The sequence below is a fragment of the Triturus cristatus genome, chromosome 1_2, assembly GCF_964204655.1.
Source record: "Triturus cristatus chromosome 1_2, aTriCri1.1, whole genome shotgun sequence".
NCBI classification, from domain to species: domain Eukaryota; kingdom Metazoa; phylum Chordata; class Amphibia; order Caudata; family Salamandridae; genus Triturus; species Triturus cristatus.
Window position 1 is genome coordinate 1,006,840,593 of NC_140580.1, and position 17,192 is coordinate 1,006,857,784.

At 48.7% G+C, this 17,192-nt stretch overlaps 1 protein-coding gene across 10 annotated transcripts in view; it reads left to right on the forward strand.

The window, feature by feature from the left end:
- The window catches only part of EHMT1 (euchromatic histone lysine methyltransferase 1), a 1,124,912-nt gene that overhangs the window by 724,122 nt on the left and 383,598 nt on the right, over positions 1 to 17,192 (forward strand). For all 10 annotated transcript variants that reach the window (XM_085611576.1, XM_085611658.1, XM_085611650.1 and 7 more), the window contains one exon: positions 16,648 to 16,749. In XM_085611576.1, coding sequence (XP_085467702.1) covers positions 16,648 to 16,749 — 102 coding nt within the window. The remainder of the gene's footprint in view (positions 1 to 16,647; positions 16,750 to 17,192) is intronic.

Sequence of the window (17,192 nt, forward strand, 5' to 3'; positions counted from 1 at the left end):
GGTTGCTCCCACATGGGCACGGCAACCATGGTTCACAACACTACTCGAACTCTCAGTAGTTCACACCAAAAACTACGTCTCTCCCCAAGGCTGCTCACGCAGAACCATGGAGAGATAAGGCACCCAGATTCAGCACAACTGAATCTAGCAATCTGGATCCTGAAATCCTAGAGTTCGGTTACCTCAACCTTCCACCCGACTGTATGAACGTTAATAAAGAAGACAGATGCCCCACTACAAGAGCTTACTATGCAGCTAAATGGAAAAGATTTGTCATTTACTGCAATAACAACAAAATTGACCCGCTAGATGCTTCAATTCAAAACATCATTTGCTATTCGCTGAATCTACAAAGATGCAATCTGGCATTCTCATCTATAAGATTACATCTGGCTGCCCTTGCCGCCTGCCTACAAAACAGACAAAATTTGTTATTGTTTAGAGTACCTGCTATCAAAGCCTTTATGGAAGGCCTTAAAAGGATAATTCCTTCCAGACTGCCACCCTCTCCGGTGTGGAACCTAAACATTATTCTTACTAGACTCCTAGGTCCCCCATTCGAGCCATTACACAAATGCGAATTACAATTCCTTACATGGAAAGTAGCTTTCCTTGTCGCAATCACCTCTCTCAGGAGAGTAAGTGAGATCCAGGCTTTAACCATACAAGAGCCATTCTTACAAACAAGGTGGTTCTTAGGACAAATCCAAAATTCCTTCCCAAAGTAATCTCTGCTTTCCATCTTAACCAATTTAGTAGAGTTACCAGTATTTTTCCAAAACCCTGATTCGGTAATGGAAAGAGCTCTTCACACACTTGATGTCAAAAGAGCTGTGCTTTATCACATATAAAGGACTAAAGCCTTCATAAAAACAACTGTTTTTAGCTTTCTCTCCACGTCATAAGGGCAACCCCATCTCCAAAGCTGGAATTGCAAGGTGGATAGTCAAATGCATTCAAATATGCTACCAAAAAGCAACACGTACATTAACAATTCCCCCTAGGGCGCATTCAACTCGCAAACTAGGGGCTTCCATGGCATTCTTAGGGAACTTTCCCCTAGAAAACACTTGTAAGGCAGCAACATGGTCTACTACACACACCTTCACCAATCACTATTGTGTAGATGTGCAAGCGAAGCAACAAGCTTCTGTAGCTCAGGCTGTTCTTAAGACACTTTTTCAAACTACTGTAACCGATACAGGCGACCACCGCTAGGGGAGACACTGCTGTACAGTCTATGCACACAGTGTGAACTCTGCAGCTCATATGCCTCGAACGGAAAATGCTACTTACCACTATGCATCTGTTCTTGGCATGTAGAGCTGCAGAGATTCACACGCCCACCCACATCCCCGGAACCTGTGGCATTCCAGTGTTATCTTACTTATATGCATTCTCATGGACATCTTTTCTGTTTCTTACAAACTCCATAATTTCCCATCATGGTGAAAAACAATCTGAAGATGGAGTCGATGCCCATGTGCACTATCGTCCAAGGGAGGAGTCGCCTATCTCGTGAATACAAAATACTTCTTCCAAGACAACAACAAGGTGCAAGCATCCGAACCCAACACCAGATGGCTATCTATGCACACAGTGTGAATCTCTGCAGCTCTACATGCCAAGAACAGATGCATACTGGTAAGTCGCATTTTCCTTTTGCGGCGTTACAGGTAGGTACAGGTCGGGACCCTTCCTTGGGGTGGGTACACCACAAATTATGCCACCCTTTAGTGAGGGGGGGAATGCCTCTCTCTGGTTGGCTGGGTCTCACCATCTGCAAGATTGCATGGACTGAGAGTTGTGCTTCACCTCGCCTCCCCCACCCGAGGGGTGGGGTTGGCAAAGATGGGCACACCTCCCTTCCTCACTTGGTTTTCCAGCCGATTCTCCCGCCCAAAGTAGGGGTCAGAACCGGTGGGGGCCAGTTGCTGGAAGCAGCAAAAGGCTGGGTAGCTTACAAAGGCGGCAAGCATTTGAAGCTTTCTCTCTGTGGACTCTGCCCATCCTGGGGTAGGAGGCTTGGCACCTCGTCCCAGGATGTGCATTGTTTCAGACCCCTGAGAGCAGCAAGCTCTCGACCCAGGGGCCCAGAAACATGTCTGCTGATGGCAGATTGCGAGGTGCTAGTCAGCCAGGACACCAGAGTTAGGTCGGTTTCAGGGGGCATCTTATAAGATGCCCTCTGAGTGCATTTTTCATTAAACCTACACTGGCATCAGTGTGCTTTTAATGTGCTGAGAAGTTTGATACCAAACTGCCTAGTTTTCAGTAAAGCCATTATGGTGCTGTGGAGTTCGTAATGACAAGCTCCCAGCACCATATACTCTTAATGGCATTACTGCACTTACAATGTCTAAGAATTGGTTTAGACACTGTAGGGGTACAGGGCTCATGCACCTGTACCCTCACATTCGTATAGTGCATCAAACTGGAGGGGTGGCTTACCTATGCCAGGACAGTGGGTTGTAGGCTTGGCACACAGGGATGTGTGCCATGTCGACTCTTCACTTTGTTCTGCACCAAAACACTCAGCCTGCAATCAATCAATCAGTGACACTTGTAAAGCGCGCTACATACCCGTAGGGTCTCAAGGCGCTGGGGGGGGGGGGGGGGTGCCGCTACTGCTCGAACAGCCAGGTCTTCAGCTTCTTCCTGAAGGAGAGGTGGTCTTGGGTCAGGCGCAGGTCGGTAGGGAGGGAGTTCCAGGTCTTGGCGGCCAGGTAGGAGAAGGACCTTCCTCCTGTAGTCGCTCTTCGGATGCGGGGGACGGCGGCGAGGGCGTGGTTGGCTGATCGGAGGTGGCGTTTGGGAGCGTGGAAGTTGACTCGGCTGTTGAGGTAGCTCGGGCCTTGGTCGTGTAGGGCTTTGTGTGCGTGGGTGAGGAGGCGGAAGGTGATTCTTTTGTTGACGGGGAGCCAGTGAAGGTCTCTCAGATGTCCGGAGATGTGGCTGGTTCGTGGGATGTCGAGGATGAGTCTGGCTGAGGCGTTCTGGATCCGCTGGAGTCTCGTCTGGAGCTTGGCGGTGGTACCGGCGTAGAGGGCGTTGCCGTAGTCCAGTCAGCTGGTGACGAGGGCCTGGGTGACGGTCTTCCTGGTCTCGGTGGGGATCCACCAGAAGATCTTCCGTAGCATGCGTAGGATGTTGAAGCACGCCGAGGAGACGTTGTTGACTTGCCTGGTCATGGAGAGGGAGGAGTCCAGGAGGAAGCCCAGGTTGCGTGCATGGTCTGTCGGTTTGGGTGCGGTGCCCAGGGCGGGAGGCCACCAGGAGTCGTCCCAGGCGGAGGGTGAGGAGCCCAGGATGAGGACCTCCGTCTTGTCCGAGTTCAGTTTCAGGCGGCTGGTCGTCATCCACTCGGCTACCTCTTTCATCCCTTCGTGCAGGTTGGATCTGGCGGGGTCGTTGGTCAGGGAGAGGATCAGTTGGGTGTCGTCGGCGTAGGAGATTATGCTGAGGTTGTGTTTGCGTACGATGGCCGCGAGGGGGCTCATGTAGACGTTGAAGAGAGTGGGGCTCAGAGATGATCCTTGAGGGACGCCGCAGGTGACTTCGGAGGCCTCTGACTTGTACGGTGGTAGGCGGACTCTCTGTGTTCTTCCGTCGAGGAAGGAGATGATCCAGTCCAGCGCCTTGTCCTGGATTCCGATGTTGCTGAGGCGCCGTACTAGGGTGCGGTGGCAGACCGTGTCGAATGCCGCAGAGAGGTCTAGGAGGATGAGGGCCGCTGTTTCTCCATTGTCCATCAGGGCTCGGATGTCATCGGTGGCGGCGATGAGGGCGGTCTGGGTGCTGTGATTGGCTCGGAAGCCGGACTGTGAGGGGTCGAGGGATCCGTTTGTCTCGAGGAAGGCGGCCATCTGCTTGTTGACGGTCTTCTCGATGACTTTGGCTGGAAACGGGAGGAGCGAGATGGGGCGGTAATTCTTGAGGTCGGTGGGGTCCGCTGTAGGTTTCTTTAGTAGGGCGCTGAGTTCGGCGTGCTTCCAGCTCTCAGGGAAGATGGTGGTGTCGAAGGAAGTGTTGATGATGTCTCGCAGGTGGGGTGCGATGACAGCGTCGGCCTTGTTGAAGACGTGGTGAGGGCAGGGGTCGGTCGGTGATCCGGAGTGGATGGAGTTCATCGTGCGGATGGTGTCTTCGGTGCTGATCGGGGTCCAGGCGTGGAGGGTGGTGGTGGGGGGTGGTTGTTCGGTCATGGTGTGCGTTGGTTGGTTGTTGAAGCTGTTATGTATGTCCGCGATCTTGTTGTGGAAGTATGAAGCGAGGGAGTTGCAGAGGTCTTGCGATGGGGTGATGTCGTTGTTTCCTGCGCTGGGGTTGGAAAGCTCTTTCACGATGTTGAAGAGTTCCTTGCAGTTGTGTGCGTTGTTGTCCAACCGGTCTTTGAATGCTGTTTTCTTGGCGGCGCGGATCAGCTGGTGGTGTTTCCGGGTGGCAAGTTTGAAGGAGGTCCTGTTGTCTGGTGTCGGTTCCCTTCTCCAGACTTTCTCGAGGGCTCGGCAGTTCTTCTTGGAGCTCTTGAGTTCGTCGGTGAACCATGGGGCCTTCTTGCTGCCGGGTCTGCTAGGCGGGGTCCTCAGTGGGGCGAGTTCGTCCGCGCAGTTGCTGATCCACTTCGTGAGGTTGTCGGCGGCTTGGCTAGGGTTCGCTGAGCTGGCAGGAGGGTGCTGGTTCAGGGAGGTGGCGAGCTGGTCTGCTGTGATCTTGTTCCAGCTTCTGCGGGCTGCCTGTTGCTGGTGTTGGTGGGTCGTCGTTCTCTTGAAGGTGAAGTGGACGCAGCTGTGGTCCGTCCATTGAAGCTCTGTGGCGTGGCTGAAGTCTATGTCTGTGCTGGATGAGAAGACTGCGTCGAGTGTGTGTCCGGCGAGGTGGGTGGGGGTGGACACCAGTTGCTTGAGTCCCAGGTTGGCGAGGTTGTCGAGCAGGGTGCTGGTGTTGCGGTCGTTGTTGCAATGACAGTGTGTGTGTGTGTGTGTCTAAAGGTACAGGGCCTCTAAGGGTGGCACAATAAGTGCTGCAACCCTTAGAGGCCTTCCCTGGCCACAGTGTCCTTGGTACCCATGGTACAATTTACCAGGGGCTGACATGTGGCCAGAGTGTGCCAATTGGGTTATGTTTTAATGCAGTTTAAGGGAATGAACACAGGCCCTCGGTACCTGTTTGGCAGGAGCCCCGGTCACACTCAATGTATATCAGCAGTTCAGCAAAATATGGGGCAGCCATGCAAAAAGAGGGCCCTTTCTCACACGCACCCATCAGGGTCACAGTCGGCACAGGTCTTTCAGTTTGTGCCTTGCGGTGGCTGTATGGCAGATGCTCTCGGGGTCCTCACTGGGTCTCCAGTAATTGGGGAGGCCTCCCCAACGATTTTTGCAGCGTTACAGCATGTTTTGTTGCAGGTTGACTCGGGATTAAGCTCCGGTGCGGGAATAAAAGCTGTCTAATTGGCCATCTTGCAAAGCGACTGTGTATGTTGAGAATTATTGCATGGATGAGTATCTAACATCAGTAAGAGGCAACAGGAATGGCATTTGGACCATCTATTTGCACTTTTCTTCCAATGTTTTAAAAGATGAGGAAGCACCCAAAGCAACAGTTGTTGCCTGAGAATGTCAGATATGTCTTCATTTAAATCAAAACACATCTCTGTTACTCTTACATGGCACAGAAAACCCCCTCATGGTAGCCAAGTGTAGCCTTGAAGCAAGTACCTATTTTCATATCGCAACCATTGGATCAGCAACCCAGAAAATGACATCAGAAGCTTAATTCATAATTGCTGAACTATTAACAGTTGTGTATTCCAGCTGACTTCACTGATTTTCGTGTGCCTTCTAGCTAACTCCATCATGAGCAAGAACAGAACAGTAGTCACCAGTCTAGCATTTGTTCTGAAATTCTGTTATGTCCCGCAATACACTTAGCATCCTCTTCTTTTGAAGTCCTAAAAGTAGCTTTCAGTCAAGCCCCCAAAAACTATATTCATTGAGATCCTATCCGACCCTCTCAAACAGAATACAATCATTGTCAAAGAACACACAGAATGTCACATCTGATTAAAAAGTTCGGTCTTTTCAACTCTCAAAAGAGGGAAAATACTTGGCCTAATCTCTTTGCAACCCAAAATTTTCCCTAAAAAATCATGAGAAATAGACTTAATCTCTTAACATTAAGTCATACCAAAGAATTCTGAAAACAAAACCATAGTAAAGAAACTACTGCAAAAGAAGCTGTAGAAATCTACCTACGAGAATCCATACCTGACATTGAATTGATTGCTGATGTAAACTTATCAGTGGAACATAATTAATTCCATCTTGGATATTGCTGACAACCTGGCCGTTCTGAAACTGAACAAATGCCAAGAAGGTTTCAAATCTGAGGTCCTCACATATGAAGTATGCCACAAAATGAAATATCTCAGAGGGCAAGAATGATAATGGAGAACCCATAAGGACCCAAATAACTACCGGAATTAAAGAATGGCAGGCAAGAAAACACATATGAGGTGATTACTGCAAAAGTGTGATTACTTCAACAAAAGATTGAAGACTCTACAAACAATAAGATCTCTTTACAAATTTCAAGATCTGTTCTATGTATTAATTAAACAAACCGCATCTTAACATCTAAGTAGAAATGCATGGAATTTTCGTATTTCTTCTGATAACATTTAAGTAATATGTAAACAAGTGACTACCTCATCCCATTATGAAAACCCCAAGCATAAACGTTTCTTTTAATTTCCGAACAACAGCTAATCAAAATTATCATTTTTTGTCCCTCAATCGGTAACAGCTAATTATATCAAAATCATCGGCTGGTCTTTTTCCAAAACTTGGTGCCACATAATAAACTCCTCCTTTCAGGGAGCTATTTTTCTTGATTCTTCAAAGTCTGCTCAGATCACTTAATTTGTTTCACAAGTTAGGATAGAGGAGGAAGAAGTGTCCATCCATCAATATGCTGGTGAGACTGTATATGCAAATATTGTCGTATTCACTGACATTATCAAGCTCAATCTCTAATAAACATTAGAGTCAGAAAAGACATTGTCATCATCACCATAGAACACTGATTAAAACGTAATGTAAATTGGTCTATGGAACTTAAAATTGACAGCTTTTCTTCAAATCTTTCACAAATAAAAACTCTTCTGCAGTGATCTGCCACATTATTCTCTGGATACAAAAAGGATGACAACATAACTCTGGTATTTAGAGTGCTTCTGTGGCTGTCTTTGAAGGCAAAATGTATTTCAAACTCAATTGCCTACCATTCAATTCCCTCGGGCATCAGTACTTTGCATACCTCCATCATATATTTATCCTAAATAATTTCAGTTGGCTTTGTTAAAAAAAAAATGCTATGGCTGCTCCATCATTGTAAACTCCTGTCTGAGGAGGTGAGATGCAATTAAAATATTTTCTCTTAAGGAAAACAACACCCTTGAAGCTCTTACTTGTCGGCACATACCTCAACTATTAACTCCTTTTCTTCCCCTACTTACCTAAAGATGAGGGACAAATCTATGTTCTTACCTCACTTGATTCTACTTCATCTTTCTCATCTCTCCCCATTTGTAGTCTGTTAATCTCATTTTCATGTATTGTAGATTTATAGTTTTGCAGCGTGAATCTTTCTGGATTCACTATGCTGTGCATTATTCCGCGATCTGGTGGTTGGGTCCAGATTCGTAGTCTTTCTTTTTTTTTTTTTGTAGCCCAGGTGGGTGTCGACGTCCCACCATTTGGTGTACCTCTCGTGATGTCGTCGTGCTTCCTGCGGAAGTCCCACCTTGGTGCTCCATCTTCGTATTCTTTTTTCCGCCGTTGGGTCTGGATCGTCATCGAGAAGCTCCAGAGTTTTAACGAAGGAAGAAGAAAAATACACGAGTTTCATCGAAGGAGAATTTATAGAAAACTACAGAGAGTAAGAGCATACAGCCGGGACGACTAAGAAGGAGGAGATTGTGAGAAGTTGGCCTGATGTATGATGTCACTAGTTCTAGTGTACACCTTATATCAGTCCAAATACCCTTATGGTGATTGGTTGTAAAGTCAACCTTATAGACCAGCTATCCTAGTGGTAGCATGGACAAGAGCAGTCTTAGGCTAAACTCTGAATGGCATGTGAAGCCAGCTGTGATACCATATATAATCCCTTGAATACCAAATGAAAGGACACCACAACAGATATATATATATAAAATAAAGTGTATTTATTCTAGTCAAACCCTCAGCACTCTTTATGAGATTAGAGGTAAGTACAACACAGTCTTATTTAAGCATACATTAAGTCACACAGGTAAGTAATACAGTTAGGCCCTAGGGGCCACGCAAACCATATACCAAGTAAGTGGTATAAGGACCACTGTCTAGGAAATAGAATAGGCCTATGCCTAGGGAATCGCTGGGGCTACACTACACTAGCTTTAGTTAGGAAGTGGGAGGCCCACGGGATTCATGTGCAGAGTGGAAACACTCACGCGTAATGCGTAAAAGTCGCTAGCAATAGTACAGTTTAGAAAACGATAGATTTAGGACACTAGGAGTAGCTAGGAAGTCGAGACTGGAAAACTAGACACTAGGATAGTCACTATCCTGATGAGCACCGGAGTACCCAAGTTACCTAGCCCACAGGCTGCGGGTGCATAGGGGTGAAGTTGCGTCGGTTTTCGTCGTCGACTCCTATGGATGCCTGAAGAAAGATGCTGACAGGCAGTCAGTGAAGAGTGTCCGGTGGATCCCAAGGCCGGGATCAAGAAGAGAAGAGACCTGCAAGCAGAAGGGACAGAGTTAAGGTCACTAGCCAGTGACCACGTGGAACCAGGAAGGAACCAGGCGATGTCGTGAAGATTGCAGGTGAAGGTGAAGCTTGTCGCTGCAGCCAGGAGGACCAGGAAGCGTCGAGGACGACCAGGACCAGGAGGCGAGCTGTCCCACGAAGGCTCTTGCTGTCGGCGGCGTCGAAGTTGGACTAGGACTCACCAAGCCTTGGCAAGCGGAACCCACGAAGAACGGAGGACTTGCTTCTGGTGCAGACCAGGAAGGTCTGGGGTGCTTCTTCTTTGCAGAGAAGCGGGAGCCAGTCTGGAGGAGCCAAACCAGCGCAGAAGATTTCAGGGTGCGTCGTCACAAAGGCCACTAGCCAGCGGGCAAGCAACCGGACATACGCGATAAGCAGGAAAATGCAGAAGGGCCCCACGCAGGACTCGTGGAGTGTGGGGGGCTGATCTTCGGTGCAGATGCTTGGGGTTGGGGCTTCTCAATCCCCGGTGCACAACTTTGAGGGTGCCTCAGAAGCTGCGCTTGAAGTTACTAGCCACTTTTCCCAGGTAGCCGGTCCCACGTCGCTCGTCGCCTCCACGGATCTCAGCTCTGCTGTGGATGTGGATCAGGGTCGGAGAGGTCTGGAAGTCAAGGCTCTGGTCGGGCTCTGCAGTCGGTTCCTCGTAGAACGTGGGCAAAGCAAAGGGTAGTCTCTTGATGGTGCCTGTTTGCACAGGGTAGCCACTCCTTGGCCACAAGGGAGATTCTTCAGTCTTCTTCTTTCGTCGAATGTCGAAGGTCCAGAGTTTCTGTTCAAGTTTGCAGGTTCAGGATAATCTAAAGTCTTGAGGCCCAACTCCCACTCTTATACTAATCTGGGGGGCTGGGATACCTGCTAGGTCATGCCTTATGGGTGGGACCTGGGAGGGGGTGGTTACACCCACTTCCCTTTGTCCAGTTTCGCGCCAGAGCTGGGGCTGGAGTGCCCCAGCGCCGGTTTGAACTGGACTATGCAAGGAACACCTTGTGTGCCCCAGGCATGTCTCATTCCTTTCAGCCCACCCTGCCCCATTCCTTTCAGCCCACCCTGCCCCAATACACTAAAGGCTGTCTGGGGAGGTGCTAGCACCTCCCCAAGCAGGAAACCTATTGTCCAGGCCTCCCTGGCTGGGATCACTCCCAGCTGCAGGAGGTCAGACTTGTGTCGTGGCAGCAGCATCCATTTTGTGATGCTGAGGCTTTGGTCAGAGGCTAACAGTGAAGTATGATTTTAACATGTCTTTCCCTCTAGAAGGGGGGAATAATATCCTCATGTCCAGAAATGGCATGGGGGTATTATTCCACAGTGTTAGACACCTTACACGACATGTTTCGATAAAGCCAAACCATAGTTACCATAACCGTCTAAGATTATAAGGCACTTTAAGAGTATATGGTAGGCTATATCATAGAACAGCTATAAGGACTTGGTTCCGAAAGCTGCAGACAGGCTCAGCTCATGCTAGAGCACCATCTCACATGTTACCAAGCACTCTGCCTCCAGGATTGTTAAGGCCTGCCATAGGAGTGACTGATAGGTACACATGTGTCTATATGTAAGTTAGGTATAGGAATACTACACCTAAGCAAGGGGTGATTACACGACCTTGCCCCAGCTGAATGATCAGCCAGTTGTGTCAAAATGGAAGGCCAGGGGTCGCATAATACATGCTGCAGCCCCTGGTAGGCCTAGGGTACACCTATGCCCTGGGTACCTAGGGTACACTGTACAGGGGCCAATAAGGTGATCCTATCCAAATGGGTTATGTACCTAAAGTACATAGTATTAGTTTAGAGAGTGAACAGCAGGGCTGTGGGTCTGGTTAGCAGGCCCACAGCCACATCTAAGTCGAAAACCAGTAAAGCAAAAGCAAAAAGTGGGGGTGAACATAGAAAGCAGACCCTACTCTCCTACAGAGATCCTCTAAATCTTCGACGCCCATCGGAAAATGCGCACTCAGACTCTGAGCGCAATGGACAAGACACCCTTTAAATTCTGCCGTAACTGCCACCACAAATACGCGCAGAAGGACCAACATCCGGTCTGCAACCTTTGCCTGCCGATCGACCACGAGAGCAAGGACTGCAACGCCTGTTCCGCCTTCACGCCGAAGACACTCCGGGTGAGAGAAAGGCAGAGGAGAGCCAACTTCAACATGGAAGGCAAGGGTAAGGCCCCGTCGCTGTACGAACTGGGCCTCTCCACCGACGACATCGCCGAGGGACCTGATGTCTTCACGGTCGCAGAGACCGATAAGAAAACGCCTGACAAGGTAGGAGACACGTCGAGTACGAAACCCCCGAAAGGGCCCCGAAAAGCTGAGAGTGACTCTCGAAAAACAGAGTCAAAGTCCTCGAAAGGAACACCGGTGCCGAAAATTTCGACGACCGCGAGTGGATCCAAGGACGAAAGGCCCAGCGGATCCTTCGAGAAGGACTCCCAGGTGCCGAAGGCCGCAGAGAAACAGAGTTCGTCGAAGCAGGCCCACGAGGTGGGGCGTTCGGCGACAAAGGACAAGGCCGCGTCGACGCAAGCTCCATCGGAAAGACCAGCGCTAGACGCCGAACATGCCTCCGAAATGGAGAAGAAAAAGAGAAGGCTCGAGGCGGAGATGGAGAGCATCCTTCAGAGGAAGAAGGAGTTCGATGAGAAAATGAAAAAAATCAAAATCCCAACGAAACCATCAACGGATGTCGTCGAGATCGAAGAACAGGAAGAGTTCGACGCCGAAGAGCAGTCGAGAGATCCTGAAGAAGAGGAAGAAGACCCCTACTATGAGGGAGAAGATGAGGAAGAGGAGCAGCAGTCGATCTATGGCTCGGCGCCGTCGACGACACATGAGCTGGAATGGCAGGACATCGACGCTGAAAATCCCGAAGAGCCCGTGGAGACCTATCCTTCGAGGCCTTCGCCGCCAGACGACATTGGGGCATACAACATGGTCGTCAAGAGCGCTGCAGCAGCTTTTGGCGTGAAATTGGACGAGGAGAAGCCGAAAGCAGATTTTCTACTCGAAACACTGCTCCCCATCCAGACTAGGAGCCAGTTCCTCCCCATGCTCCAAAGCGTAATGAACCAAGGGAAGGAGGCGTCCAAGGACCCAGGAACTTGCAGATCCATCACTCCCAGAAAAGAGAAGAAATACAAGCACTGCTCACAGGACCTGCCATATATCAAAGGATCAGTCACAGCTGACTCCATCAGTGCGTCCACGGCCAGGAAAAGGGCCAATGTACCGGCAACCTCAGGGCCGCCTACCGACAAGGAGAGCAGAAGGATGGACCTCACCGGGAGAAAGGTTGAGAGAAATGCGGCAATGCACTTGCGCATGGCGAACTCCAATGCCCTACTGAACAGGCACCAGTACCAGCACCGAGACGAGATGGGAGATCTAATCAAACATCTCCCCGAGCAATACCAGCAGAGAGCTTCCCATCTGGTGGAGGAATATTGCAAACTCGTGCATTAAGACAGCATTGGACGGGGCAGAGACATCGAGCAGGCTGATGGCTATAGGAGGACGAAAAACTCACCCAACTGAAGAAAGAAAATGAGACGGCAAGGTCCATGGGGGCCCTGCAATTCAGAAAGATGAGAAGAGGCACCCCAGCTCGGAGACCCTACGGAAGGGGAGGAATCCAGCCGGGAACGTCACACCAGACATTCCAGCAAAGACAGCAGGGTGAAAGTCACGGCCAGCAGGGACAGCAGAAGCAAAACTGGCAGTACCAGCCTCGAGGCCAGTCCTTTCGCGGTAGGGGAAACTGACGTGGCCAGAGAAGAAGAGGGGGAGACCAACCCTCATCAAAGTGACTTTGCACGGAAGAAAATGCTCACCCCCAGTATACCCCGAGGGGTGAAGCACAAAGTAAGCACAGTAAGGGGGGTACACAAACCAAACGCCTACGAGCATGCAACACCAGTAGGCGGAAGACTGGGACTTTACCTTCAACAATGGCAAAAAATAACCTCAGACAAATGGATACTCAACGTCATACAGTACGGATACTGCATAGAGTTGGAAAAAAGACCTCCAAACAAGAAACCAAAGAAAAGACAACGCTCTGGTCAAGAGCTTGCTCAACTCAGAGAAGAGACGCTGCAACTACTCCAAAAGGAGGCCATAGAACCAGTGCCATGCAGAGAAAGGAACAAGGGAGTGTACTCAAACTACTTCCTGGTCCCAAAGGTGGACGAAACACTAAGACCCATCCTGGATCTACGATTCCTAAACAAATTCATAAAGACGCAAAAATTCAAAATGACATCGCTACAAGAAGTGCTACCTCAAATACGAGGCGGAGACTTCATGTCCACCGTGGATCTCAAAGATGCCTACCTGCACATCCCAATGAACAGGCGCCACAAAAACCTGTTAAGGTTCAACATCAACCAGAATCTTTACCAATTCACAACCCTGGCATTCGGTCTAAAGTCCGCCACAAGGGTTTTCACAAAATGCCTTGCAGCAGTAGCAGCATACCTACGGAGGGAAGGGATTCATGTGTATCCTTACCTAGACGACTGGCTAATCAAAGCAAGTACTCGCGACAAGTGCGAGGAACACGCAGAGCGGGTGACAAGAACACTAACAAACCTGGGGTTCTCGATACACTGGGGGAAGTCATCAATGGAACCAGAACAGGTGAAGATCTTCCTGGAGGCGCAGATCAACACCATAGACAAAACGGTCATGCCCAGCGACAGGAGAACAATAGCCCTGCTGAAGGAGACGCGTCTCTACCAGAAGGGGCGAGCTCTGACAGTGAGAACAGCGAGAAAGATCATGGGTATGATGGCGTCATGCATTCACCTAGTCCCAAATGTGCGCCTACACTTGAGACCATTCCAAGAATGGCTGCAACAGCAATGGTCAAAAGCAAACGGAAGTTGGGAGGATCTAGTCGTTGTAACGCACGCTGTGCAAGAAGAGATAACATGGTGGAACAGGGACAACATAACTATAGGGAAGCCCTTGACACCTCTAAGCCCAACTGTGACCATCACCACAGACGCATCCCAGATAGGATGGGGAGCACACATGAGCAAGCTCAGAGTGAGGGGTCTGTGTCCACATCAACTACCTGGAATTGAAAACCGTACTGCTAGCCCTGAAGGCCTTCCAGAGGAAGCTGTACAATCAGAAAGTGTTGATACAAACGGACAACACCACAGCAATGTTCTACATCAACAAGCAGGGAGGAACACAATTGTTTCCCCTATCCAACCTGGCCCAGGAGATCTGGAAATGGGTCATCCCACTCAAAATAGACCTGCTGGCCATACACCTACCAGGAAAGGACAATGTGGAAGCAGACTGACTCAGCAGGCAGACTTCAGCATCCCACGAGTGGGAGCTCAATGGGCTGGAAACTCAAAAACTATTCAGAAGGTGGGGAACACCGACAATAGATCTATTTGCAACACACCAAAATGCAAAATGCCAAAACTTCGCATCCAGACAACCAGAAAAACCTATGGATAAGCTGGTCAAAAACATTTGCCTACGCTTTTCCACCAATACCACTGATACACAGGGTACTCAACAAATGCAGGACCAGCAACATGACGCTGATCCTAGTGGCACCACAGTGGGCAAGACAGACATGGTACTCGCAAATAGTGGAAATGGCGCAGGGGCCCCCACACAAATTCGCAAGAATAAAAGACTTGCTCACCATGCAGAACGGAGAGGTTCTACACCCAGAGCCAGAGAGCCTCAGCCTAGCGGCTTGGCTCCTGAGGACTTGGAGTTCGCACACCTTAAGCTACCGCAAAGCACTATGCGAGTGCTACGGGAGGCAAGGAGGCCAACAACACGGAAATGCTATGGGGATAAGTGGAAAAGGTTTACAATATGGTGCAGCAGAAATAAGATGCAAAATAAAATGACCAGGGAATCAACGGTGCTTAGATACCTCACACACCTACTAAAGGCTAATCTATGCTCGTCGTCGCTAAGAGTCCACCTAGCGGCGATCGTAGCTTACACACGAGGTGAGACGGGGGAAGTTTCTTTACCTCTCGGGTAGTAAAGAGATTCCTCGAAGGGGCAAAAAGATTAGCGCCACCTAAAAGAATGCCGCCACCAGCATGGAACCTCAACGTAGTCCTTACAGAACTTATGAAGGTGCCCTTTGAGCCCATACACAAGGCCTCTCTACAAATGCTGACAATGAAAACAGCCTTTCTGGTGGCAATAACCTCGCTACGCAGAGTAAACGAACTGTAAGCGCTAACACTACAGGAGCCCTACATCCAAATACACAAGGACAGAGTCGTCATGAGGACGGACCCACACTTCATGCCAAAGGTGGTGTCCGCATTCCATATGAACCAGACAATTCAAATACCAAGTTTCTTTCAAAACCCAACAACAGGCGCTGAAAGGGCACTACACACTCTAGACGCTATAAGGGCAGTGATGCACTACATCGAAAGAACAAAGGAGTACAGGAAAACAAAGCAGTTTTTTGTGTCATTCGCAACCAGCGTCCTGGGTAGACCAGTGACTAAGAAGGGCACCATCGCAAGATGTATCGCACTAACGATACAATTCTGCCACAATCAGGCAGGACAAAAACTATCGGAGGGGGCACAAGCACACTCCACAAGGAAAAAAGGGGCAACAATTGCCTTTCTGGCAAACACGCCCATTCAAGACATATGCCTGGCGGCAACTTGAGCTTCAGTGCACACGTTCAATAAGCACTACTGCGTGGACATACAGATGAACAAGGAAGCACAAGTAGGACAAAAGTTGCTTCAACATATATTCAACGACCAACGCTCATCTTCCACCCAGCCGCCACAAAGATAACAAACCGCTACAAAATCTATGCACAGCATAGTGAATCCAGAAAGATTCACGCTGCAAAACTAATAGTTTCTTACCTGTCGGTGTAGTTTTGCAGCTTGAAGATCTTTCTGGATTCACTAGCGAACCCACCCACCTTCGCCAGAAAGATGAGGCAGGAGAAGAAGGTGGAAGGACAAACAATAAAAAGAACAAGGAGATATGGAGAGAAATATTGAAATGGAAATTACTAGAACGCCTAGGGTTAAAAAAAAAATTAAAAAAATACAGAGAAAGAGGGAAAAAAGAACCCGAAGATGGCGCACCAAGGTGGGACTTCCGCAGGAAGCACGACGACGTCACGAGAGGTACACCAAATGGTGGGACGTCGACGCCCACCTGGGCTACAAAAAAACAACAAAAAAACAAACGAAAGACTACGAATCCGGACCCAACCACCAGGTCGCGTAATAATGCACAGCATAGTGAATCCAGAAAGATCTTCAAGCTGCAAAACTACACCGACAGGTAAGAAACTATTCATTTTGAATATCTTGCTTGATCTATTTTAATGCACTTTAGCAACTCGGCCTCATATCCTTAGTTAATTGTAAAGCGTACTTGCGCCATATAATGTAAATGCATGTAGAAATATCATAAATGAACTAAATGCTCAGATTTATCATTTTAAATCTGTAGCACGCCTGGATGTGTGTGGGATATGGTTCAGGGTAGGAAATTCCAGTTGCACCGTAACATGCTCTCTATTTTATTCCATTGCCATTGTTCTAGTCTAACTGTAAATTGAAAGTGCTTAGAATCTTTGCCAGAATGACTAATGCTTGAATATTTTAATTTCATTTACCCGTCGTCTGACACCACTTCTTTCACCTCTGCTGTGCCAATCTTCATTGCCACATCTTTTCCACCAACATATGCAGCTCGTTCACCCATCACACATTGCTTTTGTAATATTTCAGATTTTTTAAACTAAGATGACTATTCTAAACTGAGATGGCTATTCTTTCTAGGATGCGGAAGGATCAACATGCCTGCACCTGGCTGCCAAAAAGGGCCACTACGATATTGTGAAGTATCTCCTCTGCAACTCACAAGTGGATGTCAACTGCCAGGTAAAACATGCTACCAGACTTGCATACATATATTTCCTGATCCACTTTTGCTGATACGAGATGGAAAAAACCTTGCATTAGAATAGAAAACACTTATCAAACAGGTTCCTGTGCTTCTGATCGATTTATTTCCTGCACATTCCTCACCTTACGAATAGTCTCCACCTGTCACACTATTCTGGGAAAGCTTCAATCTAGAAGTAGCTCCCCACATCTACTCCATCGGACTTGGTGACTCTGTGGGTTCCAACCCCAACAGCTCCCAACTCCTGGACTATGCAGTCCCTGTCGATCAGGTGCCATCCACATTCCAGCTCGGCATTTTGAGTCATTGCCAGCACAGTCCCCAAAGTCTTCTAAAATTATCCGGGTGGCAGGTTAGAACGTGCCTTGAGGAACTCTCTCTTCCTAGGGCACAGCAATTAAGCCAGTTGGGGGAGATA